Source organism: Oncorhynchus kisutch, linkage group LG13 (genome assembly GCF_002021735.2).
Source record: "Oncorhynchus kisutch isolate 150728-3 linkage group LG13, Okis_V2, whole genome shotgun sequence".
NCBI lineage: Eukaryota > Metazoa > Chordata > Actinopteri > Salmoniformes > Salmonidae > Oncorhynchus > Oncorhynchus kisutch.
This window is the reverse complement of record NC_034186.2, coordinates 17,655,089-17,680,141: the sequence shown is the minus strand read 5'-3', so window position 1 is coordinate 17,680,141 and position 25,053 is coordinate 17,655,089. Positions and strand designations below refer to the sequence as shown.

Here is a 25,053-nt window from a genome sequence, read left to right as displayed (position 1 = left end):
ATAATGGTGTAATACTTTGCAAGGAGGACACTAACTCTGGGTGGGGGGTGGGGGGGTCTATATACCACTGTGTAAATCACAGTACAATTACAGTAGTTGAAAAAAAACAGGAAAAAACGGACTTTCACTTACATCCATTAGTTCCTAGGTTTTGTTCCCATCTGTTTAGAGCCATGATTTCTCAATGTCCTTTCCTATGGTTCCTCAAATATGCAGTTTATGGACATTGGGGGATATCATAGCCTACTCATACTAAAGCTGAGGCATAAATCCATATGTGTTTTATAATATATCACGTTGGTTTATTTTCTAACTTTCATTGTATAATTTCCCCTTATCTCTAGTCTACAAATTACACAAAAATATATGTTGGCTTAATGTGGGATGAATTGGTGACCAATACGGCAATGTTTGCGATGTGAGCTTGTTGGCAAAGGGCCATGAGACAGGTTATGAAATTTACTGCCAGTTATTAGGTTGATGTCAACGCAATTGACACATCATGTGCTCATCTCATGTCACCTTATGTTCCAAAGATCAATGTTTCAAAAATATTGTAACACTGTTTTACATGCCAAATGTCACTATTGGCTATACCCCTTAATAGTGCACTATAGGTAATAGGATGCGTTTTTGGACGCAATACTATGTATATCATGAGTAGGCAGGCCTACTCTAGAGAACTGTAAAACGCCCCTCCCTATTCTATGTGGGAGATAGCCTATTTTAGTCCGGGGTTCGCTTCTCCCCTCGCATACCAACCTTTCTTATTATACCTCCGTGATACAACAGAGGTAGAGGCAGCGGGGTGGTTAGAAAACTGCATGTCCCAGAGATCGCGGCGGCAACCGAACATGAATCTAGGCAAGGGCAACATGGCAGCCCCGTCAAGCCAGTCATGTACAGCTCTGGAGCGGTCAATCCGGGAGCGGGTCCCGACGCTTCTCACGGACCTCTACCAGTTCACCATGGCATATGCCTACTGGCGTTCGGGCAGGCACAACGAGCCCGCCGTTTTCGAACTGTTCTTCCGCGACAACCCGTTCGGCGGCGGCTTCTCGCTCTTCTCCGGAATGCACGACTGCCTCCTGTTTCTGCGGAGCTTTCGATTCACTGACGAAGGTGAGGTAATGACGTTAAGTTCTCTGTAGAGCAAATGTCAGTGAATAGCACTTTAAGGCAAAGCAAATTAGCCACAATATAATTGATATGTGTATTTTTATATAGCCAATGGTTTCCTTTCAATAATATTTATTCGATATTTTTGTCATCTTGATTGCGCAATGAGGAATATAACCAATACCAGGACCCCTGGTGGGAGTGTAAATGGATAACACTGTATGTCCTCGGTGAACTTTGTAACCACTCCACTGAACTTCAACTGACACCGGTGATCTTTTCCTCGTGAGTCTCCTAGATTGTCAGTAATGCTGACACCCTATTCCTTATTTAGTGTTCATGGACCAGTCAAAAGTAGTGCACTATATGGGGAATTGGGTGCCATTTGTCCCAGGACATAGCCAACCATGTTAAGAGGTCAGATGTCTCCCAGAGTTTAAAGTTACCTACAGACACCCACAGATCACTACCAGGTAATAGCCAGTGGCAAACGGTCAGAGCCACACCTGTTTTGAGCCCACCTGTTTAGCTTTTTTTGTGTGCCTGTTTTGAACGTTATTATGGCATTAATAAGTGTCACATATCAGTTTGCAAACAATATAAATCTAAATGTATTAGGTTAATAAAGCCGGATACAAACATGGTCTCTTTTTCCTTCTTGAGTAAGGCAGCTCCAAAATGTAGGTGTTTCAGCCTAGCTTTGTGTGGTGGAGGGGCAGCCAGCGGATAATACAGAGCGTAGGAGTTGGTCATCTTCTCTAGTTGCACTGTGATTGGCTCAGTGTTCTGTCCATCATGGGGACACTACGTCACCGCAAAATCTACAGGGAGAGATAGAAAGTTCAAGACCCTTGGGTGCTGCCATAGATTTACATTAGAAGTTCCCTTCCGAGGCTTCCGGTATTGGCGCAGAGCTTCTTTTTTGCTCCACAACAAATTTGAAATAAATCCTGAAATAAGTTCACCCTTAAGCTTAATGTACCAGGAAAGGCAGTAATAGTTTTTTAGCTTCCGAACCCACAATGCCGACGAAGAAAGGTCACACCATAAAGCCAGACTTAAGGAGGGAAAGTTTAGAGTCTGAGGACGAAGGCGCCGTGCTACCTTCATGTGCTAGTGGTGGAAGCAGGACTGAGGCGATAAACACATGCAGTGCCGTTAGCTCCGAAGATATCCTCAAGGCCATCAAAGATATGAATGCAGAATTCTCTATCAAATTTGAAAATGTACTGTCTGCAGTGGACAACGTTAAAAAGAAAGTCAAAGAATGTGCTGGGCAAATCTCTGACTGAGGTATACATCTGGCTTAGGAAGACCACCAAAAACCCTGAAACGTCCATCCCCAACTATAACATTTTCCGACAAGATAGAACTGCCAAAGGAGACGGAGTTGCAATCAGATAGCCTGCAGAGTTCTGTCTTACTATCCAGGTCTGTGGCCAAACAATTTGAGATTCTACTTTTAACAATCCACCTTTCCAGAAACAAGTCTCTCACCGTTGCCGCTTGCTATCAACCAACTTCTGCCCCCAGCTGTGCCCTGGACACCATATGTGAATTGATTGCAGAGCTCGTGCTGTTAGGTGACCTAAACTGGGACATGCTTAACACCCCAGCCATCCGCCATCCAAGTTTGATGCCCTCAATCTCACACAAATTATCAATGAACCTACCAGGTACAACCCCAAAGCCGTAAACACGGGCACCCTCATAGATATCATCCTAACTAACCTGCCCTCCAAATACACCTCTGCTGTCTTCAAGCAGGATTTCAGCGATCACTGCCTCATTGCCTGCGTCCATAATGGGTCTGCGGCCAAACGACCACCCCTCATCACTGTCAAACGCTCCCTAAAACACTTCAGCGAGCAGGCCTTTCTAATCGACCTGGCCTGGGTATCCTGGAAGGATATTGACGTCATTCCCTGAGTAGAGGATGCCTGGTTATTCTTTAAAATTTGATTCCTCAGCATCTTAAATAAGCATGCCCCATTTAAAAAATGTGGAACCATGAACAGGTATAGGCCTTGGTTCACTCCAGACCTGACTGCCCTTGACCAGCACAAAAACATCCTGTGGCGTACTGCATTAGCATCAAATAGCCCCCGCGATATGCAACTTCTCAGGGAAGTTAGGAACCAATATACACAGGCAGTTAGGAAAGCAAAGGCTAGCTTTTTCAAACAGAAATTTGAATCCTGTAGCACAAACTCCAAAATGTTATGTGACACTGTAAAGTTCATGGAGAATAAGAGCACTTCCTCCCAGATGCCCTCTGCGCTGAGGCTAGGAAACACTGTCACCACCGATAAGTCCACGATAATTGAGAATTTCAATAAGCATTTTTCTATGGCTGGCCATGCTTTCCACCTGGCTACCCCTATCCTGGTCAACAGCCCTGCACCCCCCACAGGAACTTGCCCAAGCCTCCCCCATTTCTCCTTCACCCAAATCCAGATAGCTGATGTTCTGAAAGAACAGCAAAATCTGGACCCCTACAAATCAGCCGGAGCTAGACAATCTGGACCCTCTCTTTCTAGAATTATCCGCCAAAATTGTTGCAACCCCTATTAATAGCCTGTTCAACCTCGCTTTCGTATCGTCTGAGATCCCCATAGATTGGAAAGCGGCTGCGGTCACCCCCCTCTTCAAAGGGGGAGACACTCTAGACTCAAACTGCTACACACCTATATCTATCCTACCCTGCCTTTCTAAGGTCTTTGAAAGCCAAGTTAACAAACAGATCACTGACCATTTTGAATCCCATCGTACCTTCTCCGCTTTGCAATCTGGTTTCCGAGCTGGTCATGGGTGCACCTCAGCCAGCCTAAACGATATCTTAACTGCCATCGATAAGAGACAATACTGTGCAGCTGTATTTATCGACCTGGCCAAGGCTTTCGACTCTGTCAATCACCACATTCTTATCGGCAGACTCAACAGCCTTGGTTTCTCAAATGACTGCCTCGCCTGGTTCACCAACTACTTCTCAGACAGAGTTCAGTGTGTCAAATCGGAGAACCTGTTGTCCGGACCTCTGGCAGTCTTTATGGGGGTGCCACAGGGTTCAATCCTCAGGCCGACCCTTTTACATCAATGATGTCGCTCTTGCTGCTGGTGATTATTTGATCCACCTCTACACAGACGACACCATTCTGTATACTTCTGGCCCTTCTTTGGACACTGTGTTAACTAACCTTCAGATGAGCTTCAGTGCCATACAACTCTCCTTCCGTGGCCTCCAACTGCTCTTAATTGCAAGTAAAACTAAATGCATGCTCTTTAAACGATCGCTGCCCGCACTTGCCCGCCCGTCCAGCATCACTACTCTGGACGGTTCTGACAACTACAAATACCTAGGTGTCTGGTTAGACTGTAAATTCTCCTTCCAGACTCACATCAAGCATCTCCAATCCAAAATTAAATTTGTTGCATCCTATTTTGCAACAAAGAATCCTTCACTCATGCTGCCAAACATACCCTCGTAAAACTGACTATCCTACCGATCCTTGACTTCAGCGATGTCATTTACAAAATAGCCTCCAACACTCTACTCAGCAAATTGGATGCAGTCTATCACAGTGCCATCCAGTTCAATTAATACAACACAGACTTCAGCTTGTAATAGATGGGAAGCCTTTAAAGCTTTCATAAGGGGTCAAATGATACATTTCACCAGCTCCAAGTCAAGAAGTACTAGTCAAAAAATGAAATTACTTGAAACCAAAATTAAAACTCTGGAAAGAAATGTTTTTCTCACTAATTCCACAGGTGCACTCAGGGCTCAATATAACATAATTTCTGCGCTGCAGCAAGATTATTGAGACTAAACCAATCATATTATAACCAGGGAGAAAAGCTGGGAAGCTGTTGGCCTGGCAAATCAAACAGCAGCAAGCAGAGAGGGCAAGAAGGAGTTCTGATCACTCTGCTCCTAAAACCCGGAAAGCTGCATACCAGATGTGATTCCTATCGTGCTATTTCGCTTTTGAAATCTGACACTAATGTCCTTTGTAAAGCACTTGCGAGGAGGTTGGAGGGTTTTCTGCTAGATGTGGTGGGTAGAGACCAAAATGGCTTTATTCAAGGTCGTCAAGGATTTCATAATGTTAGGAGAGTGCTAAATGTTCTACATGCCAGATTTGGGTCGTCAGACACTGCGATCCTGTCATTGGACCAGAGAAGGCCTTCGACAGGGTTGAGTGACCCTACCTCTTTGAAGTGTTAACTCGTTTTGGTTGTGGTAAGTGCTTTTGTAAATGGATAAAGATACTATATACAAATCCCACTGCAGAGATCCTTACTACTAATACAGTATCTAAACCTTTTGACATCTGCAGGGGTTCTAGGCAGGGCTGCACTCTTTCTCCTCTCCTGTTTATCTTAGCCATTGAGCCTCTAGGCATAGCTGTTAGGTCCCAGCCCAATATTTCAGGTATCAGAATAGATCAGGTGGAACTTCAAATTGCCCTTTATGCAGCGTATGTAATTTAGTTTCTTACAGACTTGTGCAATTCCATTGACCTAATCAAAGAGTTTGGGGTTTGCAAAATCCTCAATTATGATGCTAAAGGAGGAGGAAAGATGTAGACCTACACCTTTGACTTCTATTTTCTATGCAACGGAATGCTTTACATATCTCTGCATTTGTATTGTGCCAGAGATTGACCACAAAGTCTCAACTTTGTGGTCAACTCGATAGATAGATCATCATCTTTACCTATATATTTAATTGGCCGGATTAACATTCTGAAAATGAATGTTCTCCCAAAACTATTTCAAAACATCCCCTTGCCGCCGCCACCATTCCTCTTTACAAGACTTAAAAAGATGTTCACTATATTTATCTGAAATAACAGATGTCCCAGAGTTGGATTGTCCTTATTGTACCTACCGTATGACAGAGTGGGGCTCCATTTGCCTAATATCCAGTAGTACTACTGGGCAGCTCAGCTTCGCACTGCTATGTACTATTTTACCTCCGAGTCTCTCCCTTCGTGGATGGAGATTGAAATGTCTTCAGTTGTACCCAATTTAATCCTTAACCTTTACATTTACTCAGCTGATATCAAGACATAAAAAAATTAACATAATAATCCCTTATTTTTTAATACGATCAACGTTTGGTATGAGGTGCGGAAGGTTTTTGGTGAAACGCATTCTTTGTCATGTTTTAGTCCTATCTGGGGAAACCACAGTTTCACTCCTGGGAGAGCTGATCTGGGTTTCCAACTAAGGGCCAGCAAGGGTTTAAGGAAAATTCAAGACTTGTATAAAGAAGGTATTTTTATGTCATTTAAAGAACTCATAGCAAAATTTGGCATTCCTAGAAAACAACATTTAAAAATAAATATTTACAGCTAAGGAGCTTCCTCACGGTTGCCCAAAACCTAACAGAACCCCTTCTATCCACTTTAGAAAATACGATCTCAACCCATTGTAATGGTAAGGGTAGAATATCAGACCTACACAATATGCTAGAGTCTGGCTCAACTGCATCCTCTGCGCACAAACTGAACTCTTGGAAGGAAGATATTTGGGTGGACATAGTCTTGGACAAGTGGAGTAGTATATGTACTAATGCTCAGACACAGACTGTGTATACTCGGCTTAAACTATTGCAATACAAGTGGTTGATGTGAGCATATGTAACCCCTGCTAAGTTAAATAAGTTTAATAGTATAGTTCCAGATATATGCTACAAGTGCAATCACTCTGAAGGGACTCTGTTTCATTGTCTGTGGGACTGAGACAATTCTAGATTTTTGGAAGGAGGTATCACATATGATATCCCAAATAGTATCAGTAAAATTGCCTCTCCATCCCAAAGTGTTTATCCTGGGGTTGTATACAATCAATCCTCATCTAAAGAACCAAGTAAAAACACTTATACATATGTGCTTGTTGCAAGCAAAACGCTTGATAGCTCTTGGCTGGAAAAGTGTGACAAGGCCTTGTATTGCCTAACAGTTGAAAAGATACACGGTTAAGGGAAACAAGACACTTTCGAAAAGGTTTGGAGACCATTTGGGGATTTGGTTGAGCAGAGTGATGTGGGTGAAATATTGGCTGGGTAGTGGACTATGCTTTGTGTGTATGTGGGGTGGTGGTGAGAGATATCCGATTGGCTTGTGGCACTGTGTTTCATCTGAAATTTGTCCCAATTATGTTCTATCCTATTGGATCAGACCACTGTAAAATGACATTTTGGTTGTTTTATGCCTCTGTAAAACTTTTGTTTTGACTTAGAAGTTTCATCATTTTTTTTTTTTTGTTGCTGTTAACTTTTGATGTGGTTTTTGCAGTTATTTTTTTTCATGTAATATTTCTGCTTATATGTCTTGTTGAAGAAGAATAATCAATAAACATATTGTTTAAAAAAAATAGAAGTGCCCATCCAAGAAGGCTCAAGGTCATTGGCCACAAATAAAATGTCACATCGCTTTACATCTACTGTAGCTGTGATTGGTGTCACGTTCTGACCATAGTTCTTTTGTATTTTCTTTGTTTTAGTGTGGTCAGGGCGTGAGTTGGGTGGGCAGTCTATGTTTTCTGTTTCTATGTGGGGTTTCTTGTTTGGCCTGATATGGTTCTCAATCAGAGGCAGGTGTTAGTCATTGTCTCTGATTGGGAACCATATTTTGTTAGCCTGTTTTCTGTTGGGGTTTGTGGGTGGTTGTTTTCAGTCTTTGTGTGTCTGCACCAGAGAACTGTTTTGGTTTTCACATTTGTTGTTTTGTGTTTTTGAAGTGTTCAGTTTTTTGATTATTATTAAATGAAGATGAACACTAACCACGCTGCGCTTTGGTCCTCTCCTTCTTCCACCCAAGACAACCCTTACAATTGGACTGATCATGTCAACATACAGAATCTTAGCTAGCAAGCTAGACAAGCAGTCATCATCATGTATCACATGGACAATCTACTGGCAAATCCTTTTCAATCCTTAATATATAAAGAGAAATTATAGATAAAAGTAACAGTGCACATCGGCCAACAAATTGGAAATCTCAAATTCAACAATAAGTGGGTTGGAAGAAATCAGTAGCTAACTGCAAGCGTTGCAAAGCAATCACTATTTTGCTTCCCCTCCTATTCGGTGGAGAGGAGGTGTTGTCCTAGTCTGGGTTTAAGGGTCTCTTTCCCAACCTTAAAAGGTTAAACATACACATGAATACCATGGGCCAGAAAAGGTTGAGTACATTGGCTATTCGGTCAATCCAACATGACTTCTGCCTCGTTCAAAACAACTGGAAACTCGGAATGGGGAACTCTCAGACTTCAGTGAGTTTAAGACCACTGGGAACCTAGAAAAAAACTAGCTCCGACTGGGAAAATGCACTTTGAATAGTCATCCAACTTGAAATTCCAAGTCGGGAATCTGGCCTCTTTTTAGAGGTCCGACCTGTAGATCACTGACGTCATGATCCAACCTTGTCCGCAGTTGTCTAGAAAGCACCATAAATCCAACGATTGCTAGACTTGGATGACAAAGTTTCATGACAACATTTTTCCACAAGAACGACCGCCGAGCCACCTTCTTGTTCAAGTGAGCACAGCACAACGGTGAGTCCAAAAATGTATTGTATGCATATAATATGCCAGGGAGATATGTACACTGTAGCTAAGAAAGTAATACTAAGTGTATGTTGTGTAGGAAGCTGTTAATATCACATATGCCTCACCCTAGTAATTTGGTCCCTTTCCCCCTCATAACTTAAACTACTGTTCTGACTTGATGATGCACATGTAGACTATAGCCTGTTTTAGAGAAATCCATTGTCTGATTGTATGCCCCCTTTATTCATCCTACTTGGTGTACAGGGAGACTACTTTAAGAACGGCCAATATTCTGAATTATGTCGCTGTACATTTCAAAAGTGCTGAACAAATAGTTATAATGACTACATTCTTCTTAACTCGCTCATTAATGTCTTAATCAAAATTATGGATTGCTTCTAAGCCGCTCATTGTTCCCTTATGCCATAGTTTGTACATCTCAATTGTCAGTAGAAACCACGTTTGTTTAAGCTAGTCAGCCATATCAGCTTAGTTTTTTTTTAAAGGCAGTAAATGAGGCTGAATGAACTTTTTCACTGCCAGACAAGGCTCTGCTGATATCCAGGTGTAGCGGTGGTAAGGATTCACTCCATGGTGCTGAAAACAAGGCTCTGCTGATATCCAGGTGTAGCGGTGGTAAGGATTCACTCCATGGTGCTGAAAAGAAAGCTCTGCTGTTGGAACAGCTTTATTTAGGCTCTAAGAGTTTATGTGCACTGTTTTTCACTGTTATAGTGCAATTTAATGTGTTGTGTTGTGGCTTTGCTGGCATGCATCCCAATTTTTGTTGTTGTTGAGTTTGCCCCACCAAGATTTACATGCTAAAATCACCACTGGTAATAACTAATATCAAGGGTGTGGGAAAAACTTATACTAGCAAGGCAGGTTTGTGATTAGACCTATAGGCTCTAGCCCAGTGAGCCTATAACAACAACACAAAGTCTAGAGCAGGGTAGGGCAACGGGGGGGGACTCAGTCGGGGGTCTCAATTTACTGTTGAAAGGTGCAACAAGATGCAATTTAAAAATTTGGTTGTGAATCAACAGTTTTTGTCTTGTTATGCCAGTCATTGATAGTCACTCAGTTAGCCCATGTCAACTATATGTTTTTAGATTGGTAAATTATTATGGCGGCCAGCTATCTAAACTTGTAGTAATCAAGGTTGAATTAGAGCCCGGGGGCCCCATTGATTTTGCTAGTCAGTCTCACTCAGATACTGTATTAAAAACTGCTAACATTTCTCTCCAGCCTTGGGCAAAATGTGTAGAAGTGCAGGAAATTGGCTGTAAACTGCACATTTTCTCTCTGCCCCATGGCAAAATGAGTAGAATTTCACAAAATGAACTCTAGAACTTAAAAATATGCATGAAATTGGATAATAAAATAGCTAAATCTTTTCTGCACCCCATGGCAAAAATGTGTAGAATTGCTACAAACTAGCTTTTTTTCAAGCAGGCTTGACTATTGTAGTGCTGTCCTGTTTGGTCTACCCAAGAAAGCCATTGTAACGGCTTTCTTCTGTGGACGAAGGAGAGGACCAAAGCACAGCGTGGTTAGTGTTCATCATGTTTAATAACGACCATAAACGTGAACACTCCAAAATACAAAACAACAAATGTGAGAAAAACCAAAACAGTTCTGTCTGGTGTAGACACACGAAGACAGAAGACAACCACCCACAAAACCCTACACAAAACAGGCTACCTAAATATGGTTCCCAATCAGAGACAATGACTAACATCTGCCTCTGGTTGAGAACCATATCAGGCCAAACATAGAAACGGGAAAACTAGACACACAACAGAATGTCCACTCAGCTCACGTCCTGACCAACACTAAAACAAAGAAAACACAAAAGAACTATGGTCAGAACGTGACAGCCATTGGTCAACTGCAAAACATACAGAATGCTGCAGCACGGGTACTGACCAAGAACAGACAGAGAGCACACATTACACTTGTTTAAAAGTCTCTGCACTGGCTGCCTGTGAGTTTTAGAATTAATTGTAAGATGCTCTTTTTAAATGAATCCACGATTATCCCTCTCACCCTCTTGCACCCTCACTTTCTTCTCCCTCTCCCATGTGTTCTTATGAGATTATCTTTATTAGCAGTGGTGGAGAAAGTACCCAAATGTCATACTTGAAGATACCTTTTAAAGAAAATGACTCAAGTAAAAGTCACCCAGTAAAATCCTACTTGTGTAAAAGTATTTGGTTTTAAATATTCTTAAGTAACAAAAGTAAATGTAATTGCTATAATATACTTAAGTATCAAAAGTGAAAGTTGAAATAATTTCAAATTCCTTATGTTAAGCAAACCAGACTGCACAATTTTCTTGTTTTTTAAATTTACGGATAACTAGGGGCACACTCCAATGACTACCTTGTTGTTGTTTAGACACTAAACTGTAAGCATGTTTCACGTTCCCTGGGCGAAAACACGGCGTTTGTAGATGTCATAATAACAGTTGTCATTGAGATCGGTAGACAGATGACTTTTCTTGGAAAACCTATAGTAGGTCTAATAGTATTCCACATGCCAGTATGTTAGAAAAGTGGTGTGTTGACGTGTACAAAAAAATATTTTGTTTATTTCATATGTCATGAGTAGTGTATTGTTGTGTAGATGTGTGATTTTACTGTACTGATTTAGAAGTTGCTCCAGATAAGAGGGTCTTTATCATTATGTTATTGATTATGTGTAACAAAGTATAACTGTGTTATAGATGTGGAGTACCTGCGTTCCGTGCTGCCCCCAGCCACTGACCCCGCCTTCTTCCTGTTTCTACGGGAACTGGACTGTTCCGGTGTCACACTCCACTCTGTCCCCGAGGGAACGGTGGTCTTTGCCAGGGTGAGACAATGTCAGGGGTCAAGGGTTATACTCAGGGTCATCCCCAGGCAGGGTTGGAATTATATATTCTCTTGGGGTGCCCAATGTCTCTTGGGGTGTCTAATCTCTTGCGGGTGCCTGATCGGACCAGCCCCCCTGTAACTTGAACCATTCATAGAAATATAGTCTAGTCATTCTATTTCTATGGTTACACTCAGGGACGGTTCAGCCCCAAGGGCCAGCGGTCAGGAGTTAGACTCAGGGACTCACCCACAATGGTCATGGTTGATGACTGTGTTGATTGATTCATTGATTGTGCTGCCCCTCTGTCTGAAGGTGCCTCTGATGGAGGTGTCTGGTCCTCTGGCTGTGGTTCAACTACTGGAGACCAGCCTGTTGTGTCTGGTCAACTACGCCAGGTAGGGACACACTTCTCCTTCAGCAAACTTGAAAAGGCTTGGCATGGGCCCTCAAATCCTCAAAGTTCTATAGCTGCACCATTGAGAGCATATTGACTGGCTGTATCAATGCTTGGTATGGCAATAGGACTGCCCTCGATCGCATGGCTCTACAGAGTGTGGTGCGGACATCACTGGGGCCGAGCTCCCTGCCATCCAGGACCTCTATATCAGGCGGTGTGACAGAAAGGCCCGGAAAATCGTAAACTTCATCCACCCAAGTCATAGACTGTTCTCTCTGCTGCCGCATGGCAAGAGGTACTGGTGCATCAAGTCTGATACCAACAGGTTCCTGAACAGTTTCTATCCCCAAGCCATAGACTGTTCTCTCTGCTGCCGCATGGCAAGAGGTACTGGTGCATCAAGTCTGGTACCAACAGGTTCCTGAACAGCTTCTATCCCCAAGCCGTAAGACTGATAAATAGCTAACAGAATGGCTACACGGACTATCTGAGTTGACCCTTGTATTTGATTTTTGCTCAGTCTCTATGCACACTCACAGGACTCTACACACTCACGCACATACACTCTCCCAACCACACATAACATACATACATTTATATTGACTCTACACACACAATCACATACAATCAGCATTTATGTTGATGCTACTCTGTTTATTATAATACTGATGCCAAGTCACCTTGCCCCTCCCTATACATACACTGAATATACAAAAGTATGTGGACACCCCATAAAATCGAGTGCACAGCCATGCAATCTCCATAGATGGACAAGAACAGTGGTTGAAAAGTACCCAATTGTCATACTTGAGTAAAAGTAAAGATGCCTAAATAGAAAATGACTCAAGTGAAAGTCACCCAGTCAAATACTACTTGAGTAAAAGTCTACAAGTATTTGGTTTTAATTATACTTAAGTATCGAAAGTAAATGTAATTGCTAAAATTACATCAATATCAAAAGTAAAAGTATGAATCATTTCACATTCCTTATATTAAGCAAACCAGACGGCATGATTTTCATTTTTTTTTTTTACATTTTAATGGATAGCTAGGGGCACACTCCAACACTCAGACATAATTTACAAATGAAGCCTGTGTTTAGTGAGTCTGCCAGATAAGAGGCAGTAGGGATGACCAGGGATGTTCTCTTGATAAGTGTGTGAATTAGACAATATTCCTGTCCTGCTAAGCATTTGAAATGTAATGTCAGGGGAAATGTATGGAGTAAAAAGTACATTATTTTCTTTAGGAATGTAGTGGAGTAAAACTTGTCAAATATAAATAGTAAAGTACAGATACCCCAAAAATCTATTTAAGTAGTACTTTAAAGAGTTTTTACTTGAGTACTTTACACCACCTACTGAAGAGCTCAGTGATTTTCAACATGGCACCATCATAAGATGTTACATTTCCAAGTCAGTTTAGCAAATTTCTGCCCTGCTAAACCTGCCCCGGTCAACTGTATGTAGTATTATTGCAAACGTCTAGGAGCAACAACGGCTCAACCATGAAGTGGTAGGCCACACAAGCTCACAGAACAGGACCGTCGAGTGCTGAAGCGAGTCTCACGTAAAAAATAGCCTGTCCTTGGTTTCAACACTCACTACCAAGTTTCAAACTGCCTCTAGAAGCAATGTCAGCACAGGAACTGTTCGTCGAGAGCTTCATGAATTGGGTTTCCATGGCCGAGCAGCCACACACAAGCCTAAGATCACTATGAGCAATGCCAAGCGTTGGCTGGAGTGGCGTAAAGCTCGCCGTCATTGGACTCGGTAGCAGTGGAAACGTGTTCTCTGGAGTGATGAATCACACTTCACCATCTGGCAGTCTGACGGATAAATCTGGGTTTGGACGCCAGGAGAACGCTACCTGCCTGAATGCGTAGTGCCAACTGTAAAGTTTGGTGGAGGAGGACTAATGGTCTGGGGATGTTTTTCTTGGTTCTGGCTAGGCCCCTTAGTTCCAGTGAAGGGAAATCTTAATGCTACATAATACAATGACATTCTAGACGATTCTGTGCTTCCAACTTTGCGGCAACAGTTTAAGAAATGCCCTTTCTTGTTTAGCATGACAATGCCCCATGCACAAAGTGAAGTCCATACAGAAATGGTTTGTTGAGATCATTGTGGAAGAACTTGACTCGTCTGCCAGAGCCCTGACCTCAACCACATCAAATACACCTTTGGGATGAATTGGAACACCGACTGCGAGCCAGGCATAATCGCCCAACATCAGTGCCTGACTTCACTAATGCTGTTGTGGCTGAATGGAAGCAAGTCCCTGCAGTAATGTTCCAACATCTAGTGGAAAGCCTTCCCAGAAGAGTGGAAGCTGTTATAGCAGCAAAGGGGGGACCAACTCCATATTAATGCCCATGATTTTGGAATGAAATGTTCGACGAGCAGGTGTCCACATTATTTTGGTCAGGTTGTGTATCTACCTCTATCACTCCAATATCCCTGCACATTGTAAATATTGTATTGGAACTGACCCAGTACTTACTTTCTCGTGTTCTTCTTATTTGTATTTTCTTGTGTGTGTTTGTTCTACTTTAGGATATTTTTAGTGCTACATTGATATTGAGTACTACAAGGATGTAATTTCACTGCACGTGACATAAAATTTGGAACTCACTGCACACACACACACACCTTGTCAACAGGTAGGAATACTGTATACTCTAATAGTGCATTATGGTAATTCTCTGTGTCTCTCTTCTCTCTCCAGTCTGGTATGCAGTAACGCGGCCCGGTTCCGTCTGGCTGCTGGTTCCAGGAGGAAGCTGTTAGAGATGGGCCTGAGGAGAGCACAGGGGCCTGACGGGGGCCTCACAGCCTCAAGATACACATACGTCGGAGGTGAGGAGAGACACACACATACATGTAAGGACACACACATATATATATATATATACATATACACAGTGTCTTTCCGTCTGTCAGGGTTTGATATGACCAGTAACGTCCAGGCTGGCTTCCTGTTTGGAATCCCCGTGGCGGGAACCATGGCACACTCTTATGTCACTTCCTTTTCCTCCCTGGAGGAGGTGTGGCCTCAGGTGAGTCTCTCCGCCCCTGTGTGTCCTAAATGCCATCTTATGGGCCCTGGTCAAAAGTTGTGCACTTAAAAGGAAATAGGGTGCCATTTGAGACACAGACTTTGCATTGACCCTTTGCATTGACCCTTTGCTTCCACAATACACAACCTCAGAAAAAAAATACATCTGTCAAGTGTCTCATAACATCAATTTCTCAGTATTTTAACCATGGCTGTGAGCCAACTGGCACCAGATTGCCTACATAGTGCATTACTTTTGACCAGGACCCTTAGAGAATAGGGTGCCATTTGAGACATAGACACCCTTTCCATATGTACACACTTTTATGCGTCACTGTACTGAACTAGCACTATTCATTTTCTTTGAATAAAAAGATTTCCTAACCTTTTAATAACATGTTAATAACCACAATGTTGATAACCCATCAGTGTGCTATTTATCTTATGTGTATCAATGGAGGCTCCTCAGAGGAGGAAGTGAGGACCATCCTCCTCAGTGAATTTCATTAAAATAAAAATGGTAAAACATTGTAAAAAGTTATCCTTTTTAGAAAAAAACTATGCTAAATATATTCACGTCTGTAAATAATTGATTAAAACACACTGTTTTGCAATGAAGGTCTACAGCAGCCTCAACAGAACTCTGTAGGGTAGCACCATGGTGTAGGGTAGCACCTGTAGGGTAGCACCACAGCTAGCTTCTGTCCTCCTGTGTACATTGACTTCAATACAAAACCTAGGAGGCTCTTGGTTCTCCCCCCCTTCTATAGACTTACACAGTAATTATGACAACTTACGGCGGAAGTCCTCCAACCTATCAGAGCTCTTGCAGCATGAACTGACATGTTGTCCACCCAATCAAAGGATCAAAGAATGAATCTAGTACTGAAAGCATAAGCTACAGCTAGCTAGCACTGCAGTACATAAAATGTGATGATTAGTTGACTTAAGGAGAGAGAAAGACAATTGATGAACAGTTTAAAAAATGAAGGAGAAGCTACATTAGCTAGCAAATGGCTAGTTTAGTTACTCAAACACCTGGCTCAAACAGAGGAATGCTATGTTAGCTAGCTGGCTATGACTATCCAACACAACACTGGAACTCTTTCAAGTAACTGCTTACTGACTATACACTGTAACATTACTGCATGATTATTGCGGGTTTACTAATGCATTAGTTCCATTAGCTAACTATGACGTTACTTTAGCTAATATGGGGACAACGATGTAGGCTGTGTGTAGCGGTTGTGACATGGTTTGGCTTGGAGAGGTTTTTTCGCCTGGTCACATACAGCTGATGTGTTGGTCATTGAAGTCCACAAACGAAGGGAAAAGGAGGAAAGTGAAGGAATACAACATGGCTGCTATGAAAGTGAACTGTGTTTATGCATGATCAGGGGTGTATTCATGCCTCCGATTCTGTTGAAAAATGTTTCTTAAACGGAAGGAAACAAAACGGGGATAAAAACAACAGAATTTGTCCAATAGAAACTCTTGTTTGCAACTGTTTGACTAATGTTTGCATCCTAGATAAGCTAGATGCAGGCAAGAGTGTGCAAGGCGGTATTGAATGTGTCACTGTCTGTCCATGTGTCACTGTCCATCATCAAAAAAATGTATCTCGACCTGCATTAATAGGCTAGGTTGTATCAACCTCATGATGGGTATAGGGAAAATTAGAGTATAGCCTAAACCTATCAGTGTTATACTGAGCTGGGTGAATGGAATATGAATGACACTCATCCAACATGCTGTAATAGAAATAAGGCCATGTTCATGAAAAAAATGAGTCTTCCCTCATCATAAACGTCACTGATGTGTATATACAGTATGTTGTGTGGTTGTTAATGTTTTAATGTTGTTTCTTATCCTGACTGCACTACAGATTTCCCAATTGAGATAATAAGGATATTGATTTCTATCTTATATTGATTGATTGGTTGAACTTCCCGTCTCTCCTGTCGAACTAGACACTAGTGGCAGCAAACGGGGATCATGACAACATCGATCTGATCTCGCTGACCAAGGGTTGGCTGGGGCGTGTGTGTGAGCTGCTGGGGGCGGAATCTGGGCAGATCCATGAGGGTGAGCTGGCAGCCTTCTTGTCCTATGCCATCGCATACCCACACAACTTCCTGCCAGTCATCGACAGCTACAGTGTCACCTGGTAACATTTCCCCCCATCTCTGTTGTGTTACTGTTGTGTCCCTACAGTAGTAAGATGGTAAACTTCTCTGTTGTGTCCCTACAGTAGTAGGATGGTAAACTTCTCTTGTGTCCCTACAGTAGTAGGATGGTAAACTTCTCTGTTGCGTCCCTACAGTAGTAGGCTGGTAAACTTCTCTGTGTCCCTACAGTAGTGGCCTGCTCAACTTCTGTGCCGTGGCCCTGTCTCTGTTTGAGCTGGACTACAGTCCACTGGGCGTGCGTCTAGACAGTGGAGACCTCTGCAGGCAGTCAGTAGAAGTACGCCATGTCTTCAGACTCTGCAGTGAACAGTAAGGTCCTGTGTGTGTGTCCTGAAGCTTGCGTCCCAAATGGCACCCTATTCTCTATTTAGACCAGGGAAAAGGTAGTGCACTAAAAATGGAACAGGGTGCCATTTGGGGTGAAGCCTTAGATTAGTACCCTCTAGGGACTTTAATCTTAGTGTAGAGGTTTTGAGTAAAGCATTTTTGAAATATCTCACATTTTATCTCTCTAGATTCTCCATCCCTGCCTTCCAGTCCCTTCTCATAGTAGGCACCAATAACATCTCAGAGTACAGCATGGCCGAACTCAACAAGAAGGTGAGGAAACAGACAGACATTACAGAGGCCAGTGGGAGCAGAAGAATGAGAGGACCTTATTTATTTCTACCTCTTGTCATCAAGCCTCTCTCCATCTGATCTGTCTATTCCTCTCTACCTCCTTCCTCCTCCTCTCTCCATCTGATCTGTCTATTCCTCTCTACCTTTTCCCTCCTCTCTCCATCTGATCTGTCTATTCCTCTACCTCCTCCCCCCTCCTCTCTTCTCTGTCCTCTCTCCATTGGATCTGTCTATCCCTCTCTACCTCTCTCCCTCCTCTCTGATCTGTCTATCCCTCTCTCCCTCCTCTCTGATCTGTCTATCCCTCTCTCCCTCCTCTCTGATCTGTCTATCCCTCTCTACAACCTCCCTCTCTCCTCTCTGATCGGTCTATCCCTCTCTACATCCTCCCTCTTCCTCTCTCCTGTCTGATCGGTCTATCCCTCTCTACAACCTCCCCCCTCTCTGATCTGTCTATCCACATCTCAGGAGAATGAGATTGATGTGGTTGGTGTTGGAACACATCTGGTCACCTGCACGAGACAGCCTTCACTCGGGTGTGTGTACAAGGTAAAAAGGACACACACGCGCACACACACACACACACACAGACAGCCTCTGCCCACCCTCTCCTCACGTTCCCTTTTTTATGTATCCATCGTCTTCTACCCTTTCTCTCTGTCATTTTCAACCCTCTCCATCTCTCTCTCCATCAGTTGGTGGAGGTTCGGGGCAGCCCCAGGATGAAGTTCAGTGAGGACCCAGAGAAGAGTACTGTTCCTGGGAGGAAGGCTGTCTATAGGATGCTGGACACGGAGGGTGAGGAGTCACCCTCTACCATAGAATAACATATAGAATCCCTGAATTATAGGATCTCTGTGCCCTCCACTTACTATTTCAACACTCAACTAGCTACATCTCAATCTCTGTTTTCATGACACTTTTTCACACTCACTCACTCACTCATTCTCTCCTTACTCTCTTTTTCTTTCTCTCCTCTCTCTCGCGCTCTTGCTCTCGCTCTCTCTCTCCAGGCCACCCATTCTTGGATCTGTTGTGTTTGTGTGAGGAGCCTGCACCTAAGGCATGTGTGGCAGTGAGGTGTCATCCTGTGGTTGGTAACAAGACCTGTCAGTCAATCACACCTTCTCAGGTCAGCTGTCTACGCCTGGAGGTCTACACTAAAGGACAGGTGAGCCTGCTGGACCCTGTCCAACACACACACACACACACACGTCTCAGCCAGAAGATGACTGGCCACCCCTCTGAGCCGGCTTCCTCTCTAGGTTTCTTCCTAAATTCTTCCTAGCTTTTTTTGCTTTCTCTTTTGGTTCTAGACTGGGTAATTGTGAAGCACTTTGTGACAAATGCTAATGTACAAAGGGCTTTATAAAATAAATGTGATTCGTTGATTGGTATCTCCCTCTATTGAAGATCACACAGCCACTGTGCAGCACAGCTGAGACCAGGGAGAAGGTTCAGAGCTCCATCCAGACCCTGCACCCCCGACACAAGAGATTGCAGGAGCCAGATTCTTACATAGTGAGTTTTAAGGTTAATTTACTTTGTGGAGACATGGAACAACGTCAGGGACTAGATTGTCTTGGGTATTGGATAGAAAGGCATCTGACGTGCTGTCATAGTCATCCTGCATTTCTCCAATGTAAATGTACTCACCTTTACACACACACTTATGCACGCACACACTTATATACTATAAGGCACTAGGGATGGGTGGAGTACTCGATTTCAAGGTTTGTATTCATTTACTAATAATCAAATCAAATATTCAAAATGTACAAATGCAACTATTTAGTAGGTCGAATTTATAAGCACTGCCAAATTTTCAGGGACTATGTCAAGTGCAGTGAAAATATGTTGTTAGGTTTTTAATTGTGTCAGAACAACCAGTAATTGGGACAAAAGATAGCATACCGCAAATTTGTTTGCCTTCAGCCCGTTTCACACTTACATGCATGTACTCAAAAAATATATTTTCCTAAGAGTACTCGGAGCACAGACATTATTCCAAATGCCCATCCCTACTATGCACGTATACACACAGGTACCATCATAATCTAATGCTGTTCTTCCATGTTTTCTCCACCAGGTGGCCGTGTCTGAGAAGCTCCATCATTTAATTGCTGAGATCAGAAAAGGCAGCAGCAACAACAGCAATTTTCTATTGGCCAACTGAGACACACAGGCTTCAGTCCCAAATAGCACCCTATTCCTTATTTAGTGCACTTCTTTTGACCAGGGCTCTGGTCAAATGTAATGCACTATGTATGTCAAAAGTAACACTTAATAGTGGTATTAGGTTATGGTTTAGGACCTAGGGTAGATTGTGTTACTCTCAGATAATATAAATGGTATACTGACACAGACTGACACACGGACTGATAGACTGAGACACATGGACTGATGGACTGACACAAAGACTGACACACGGACTATGTCAAACCTCAACCAAAAGCAGTTCATTTTGAAATAATGCTGGCATTTTGGAATACAGTTGACTGACAGCTATGAGTTGTGGTGTAGTTTTCTAGTTTTAGTTTGGTACAAGAGCTTGACATGCCTTCCTGAAAACCCAGTGATCTGTACAAACAAGCAATGTCTGTTAATATATCAGTGTTGGAATGGGCCTTAACCTGGTTCTAGAATGAGATAAATTAACATTGAGAATGGTTGCATAAATGTCTCTACTATGAGCAATATTAATTGATAAGCAATTTTAAGTTTAGAAAGATTGAACGTCTCTTTGTATGTCCCAGCCTTGTCTTGCTAATTTAGTTTTTGTGCTTTTCTTTAGATTACGTTTCCTGAACCAGGCTATTATTTACTGTTTGTTTTAATTAACATGGACATTTTGTATGAACCAAGCCTTCAATATCATGGTCAATCTGTACCTGCCTTAGGGCGGTCTATATATATATATATATATATCAACACTATGGGATTGGAATAATATTGTGAAAATTATGATAATGCTCTTTTAGTGTAACCGCTGTCTGAAATGTCAGCCGGTTTTAGTGTAAGAGCTGTCTGAATTGTCAGCCTGTTTTAGTGGGATGGAGTTTTGGCCTGCCTGGTGACAACACCAGGCAGTATAAGTTAACAGACCAATAACAAAGAGTGTTTCAAACCTCTCTGCCAATAACAGCTAGTCTTCAGGTTACATATCCCACCCATTAGGCTTGTCCAATTAGGCCCTCTACTTAGACCACTCCCAGACAGTCCTAGCTAAATTCTAGCTTTAACACATAGCCATAAAACCATACAGTATTGAGAATCCAGGTAGAATTTCACCACTACGTCCTTTTCAGATCCGTTAAAATGGGACACTAATTATGTTTCTAGAATGACAGGACTAGTAAAACTGATGTTGTACCGTCCAACCAGGCTGCTATCTAATGAACTATTGTCAAATACACACACTAGCCAACACAGTTCAGGCAATCTGGACAATGTTGTTCAAACATTGCCATGGTGTTTGGCTGCCAATATTATGTATTCTAATATAAACTGATTAGGTGTGTTGTTTTAAGTAGAAGTATTAGGCTACTAAATATAGTGACACGTATGTGATATCTGTGCAAAATGTGAATGTCTGTTTGTATGACAGCATTGTAATGCTAAGATGCGTTGTTTTCAATGGGTGTTTTATTAAATAAAATCTGACAATGTATATGTTGTTGTAGACTAACTAGAGGTCCAAGAACAGATTGCCTGAAAAGAGACTGAACAAAATTATGAACACTACATGTAAAGAGTTGGTCCCGTGTTTGATGAGCTGAAATTAAAGATACAAGACATTTTAAATTTGTACAAAAAGCATATTTCTCTCAATTTGTGCACAAATTTTAAGAAAAATATGCTTTTTGTACAAATTTGTTTACATCCCTGTTAGTGAGTGTTTCTCCTTTACCTGACAGGTGTGCCTTATCAAGAAGCATAAACATTATACAGGTGCACCTTGTGCTTGGGACAAAAAAAATGTAATGTGCAGTTTTGTCACAACACAATGCCACAGATGTCTTAAGTTTTGAGGGAGCGTGCAATTGGCATGCTGACTGCAGTAATGTCCTCTAGAGCTTTTGCCAGAGAATTTAATGTTAATTTATCTACCATAAGCCACCTCCAACATTGTTTTAGAGAATTTGGCAGTATGTCAAATCAGTCTCACAATCGCAGACCTCGTGTAACCACGCCAGCCCTCCACATCCGGCTTCTTCACCTGCACGTTCACCTTAGACCAGCCACCCGGACAGCTGATGAAACTGAGGATGCCCTCCCAGGCCTACTCAAGGCTGCACCCCTGCCCAGTTATGAAATCCATTAATTTGGGCATAATGATTTTTTTTTTTTATTGACTGATTTCCTTATATAAACTGTAACTCAATCAAATCTTTGAAATTGTTGAGTTTATGTTTTTGTGCAGGGGATTTGAAAAGTATTCAGACCCCTTGACTTCATCCACATTTTGTTACCTTACAGCCTTGTTCTAAAATTGATTAAATAGTTTTTTCCCTCATCAATCTACACACAATACCCCATAATGACAAAGCAAAAAGAGGTTTTTAATAAATCTTAGCAAATGTATTACAAATAAGCAGAAATATCACACTTATAAGTATTCAGACCCTCTACTCAGTACTTTGTTGAAGCACCTTTGGCAACGATTACAGTCTTCTTGGGTGTGACCGAACAAACTTGGCACACCTGTATTTGGGGAGTTTCTCCCATTCTTCTCTGCAGATCCTCAAGCTCTGTCAAGTTAGATGGGGAGCGTCGCTGCACAGCTATTTTCAGGTCTCTCCGGAGATGTTCAATCGGGTTCAAGTTCGGGCTCTGGCAGAGCTACTTAAGGAAATCTTGCGTTGTCTTGGCTGTGTGCTTAGGATAATTGTCCTGTTGGACGGTGAACCTTCGCCCCCAGTCTGAGGTCCTGAGCAATCTGGAGAAGTTTTTCATCAAGGATCTCTCTGTACTTTGATCCATTAATCTTTCCCTTGATCCAGACTAGTCTCCCAGTCCCTGGCGCTGACAAACATCCCCATAGCATGATACTTCCACCACCATGCTTCACTGTAGGGATGGTGCCAGGTTTCCTCCAGACGTGACGTTTGGCATTCTGGCCAAGGACTTCAATCTTGGTTTCATCAAACCAGAGAATCTTGTTTCTCATGGTCTGAGGGACTTTAGGTGCCTTTTGGCAAACTCCAAGCGGGCTGTCATGTGCCTTTTACTGAGGAGTGTCTGCCGTCTGGCCACTCTACCATAAAGGCCTGATTGGTGCTGCAGAGGTAGTTGTACTTCTGGAAGGTTCTCCATCTCCACAGAGCAACTCTGGAGCTCTGTCAGAGTGACCATCGGGTTCTTGGTCACCTCCCTGATCAAGGCCCTTCTCCCCTGATTGTTCAGTTTGGCCGGGTGGCCAGCTCGAGGAAGAGTCTTGGTGGTTCCAAACTTCTTCCATTTAAGAATTATGGAGGCCACTGTGGTCTTGGATAATTTTTTTCATACCCTTCGCTAGGTCTGTGCCTCGACACAATCCTATCTTGGAGCTCTACGGACAATTCCTCCAACCTCATGGCTTGGTTTTTGCTCTGACATGCACTGTCAACAGTGGGACCTTATATAGACCGGTGTGTACCTTTGCAAATCATGTACAATCAATTGAATTTACCACAGGTGGACTCCAATAAAGTTGTACAAACATCTCAAGGATGATCAGTGGGAACAGGATGCACCTGAGCTCAATTTCGAGTCATATCAAAGGATCTGAATACTTATAAGGTATTTCTGTTTTCTATTTTTGATACATTTGCAAAAAAATCTAAAAACCTGTTTTCGCTTTGTCATTATCAAATCAAACTTTATCAAACTTTATTTGTCACATGCGCTGAATACAAAAGGTACACCTTACCGTGAAATACCGTGAAATGCTTACTTATGTAACCTTAACCAACAATGCAGTTCAAGAAAGAGTTAAGAAAATATTTACCAAATAACTAAAGTAAAAAACAATCATGTAACACAATAAAATAACAAGGCTATATATATATATAATTTTATGTAACCTTTGTTTAACTAGGCAAGTCAGTTAAGAACAAATTCTTATTTACAATGACAGCCTAGGAACAGTGGGTTAACTGCCTTGTTCAGGGGCAGAACAACAGATTTTTACCTTGTCAGCTCGGGGATTCGATCTAGCAACCTTTCGGTTACTGGCACAATGCTCTAACCACTAGGCTACCTGCCGCACCCTATATACAGGGGGTACCGGTACCGAGTCAATGTGTGGGGGTACAGGTTAGTTGAGGTAATGTGTACATGTAAGTAGGGGTAAAGTGATTATGCATAGATAATAAACAGTGAGTAGCAGCAGTGTAAAATCAAAGGGTGGGGGTGTCAATGTAAATATTCCGGGTGACCATTTGATTAATTGTTCAGCAGTCTTATGGCTTGGGGGTAGAAGCTGTTAAGGAGTCTTTTGGTCCTAGACTTGGCGCTCTGGTACAGCTTGCCATGCGGTAGCAGAGTGAACAGTCTATGACTTGGGTGACTGGAGTCTTCAACAATTTTTTGGCCTTTCCTCTGACAGCGCCTATTGTACATATGTCCTGGATGTCAGGTAGCTTGGCCCCAGTGATGTGCTGGGCCATACGCATTACCCTCTGTAGCGCCTTATGGTCAGATGCCAAGCAGTTGTCATACCAGGCGGTGATGCAACCGGTCTGGATGCTCTCGATGGTGCAGCTGTAGAGCTTTTTGAGGATCTGGGGACCCATGCCAAAACTTTTCAGTCTCCTGAGGTGTTGTTGTGCCCTCTTCACGACTGTCTTGGTGTGTTCGGATCATTATAGTTTGTTGGTGATGTGGACACCAAGGAACTTGAAACACTCGAACCACTCCACTACAGCCTTGTCAATGTTAATGTTGATTCTGCCCTTGAGTTGCGTTCCCATGCAAAACTAAACAGATAGCTAACAACTAAGTCCTCAATAAAACTCCCAAGGCGTGACTTTTCTTGAATGAATATATTGAAAAGGTTTATGTTGTGAAACTGCAAAATACAGAAAATAATATACTTTAGTATTCAATTCACACCGACATACTGTAGCTGTACATTATACATTTGAAGTTGCATAAATACAAAATGGTGCTAAGGTACCATGCATCTGGCATGATGCCAAACCATATAGCTAATTGTTACTCATATGGTAATTGGCTAACTCCTTTCATTACTCTAATAATGTACAACCA

General features: G+C 42.4%; 1 protein-coding gene across 1 annotated transcript; it reads left to right on the top strand.

Moving 5' to 3' along the window:
- The first annotated feature begins 100 nt into the window (after positions 1 to 100).
- Positions 101 to 21,474, top strand: naprt (nicotinate phosphoribosyltransferase). The gene is made up of 13 exons (XM_020499445.2): positions 101 to 1,122; positions 11,408 to 11,535; positions 11,851 to 11,933; positions 14,663 to 14,793; positions 14,878 to 14,993; positions 16,963 to 17,159; positions 17,350 to 17,490; positions 17,697 to 17,781; positions 18,271 to 18,351; positions 18,498 to 18,600; positions 18,816 to 18,973; positions 19,216 to 19,323; positions 19,892 to 21,474. Exons 1-13 carry the CDS (start codon positions 708 to 710, stop codon positions 19,976 to 19,978), a joined length of 1,833 nt encoding a protein of 610 aa, XP_020355034.1. The 5' UTR covers positions 101 to 707; the 3' UTR covers positions 19,979 to 21,474.
- The last annotated feature ends 3,579 nt before the right edge of the window (positions 21,475 to 25,053 follow it).

Excerpts from the sequence above, each read along its gene's own strand:
- naprt (XM_020499445.2), top strand. The coding sequence starts at position 708 with ATGTGGGAGATAGCCTATTTTAGTCCGGGGTTCGCTTCTCCCCTCGCA. Across the intron at positions 11,934-14,662 it reads TGTCTGGTCAACTACGCCAG|TCTGGTATGCAGTAACGCGG; the intron begins GTAGGGACACAC and ends TTCTCTCTCCAG. Across the intron at positions 17,160-17,349 it reads GACAGCTACAGTGTCACCTG|TAGTGGCCTGCTCAACTTCT; the intron begins GTAACATTTCCC and ends GTGTCCCTACAG.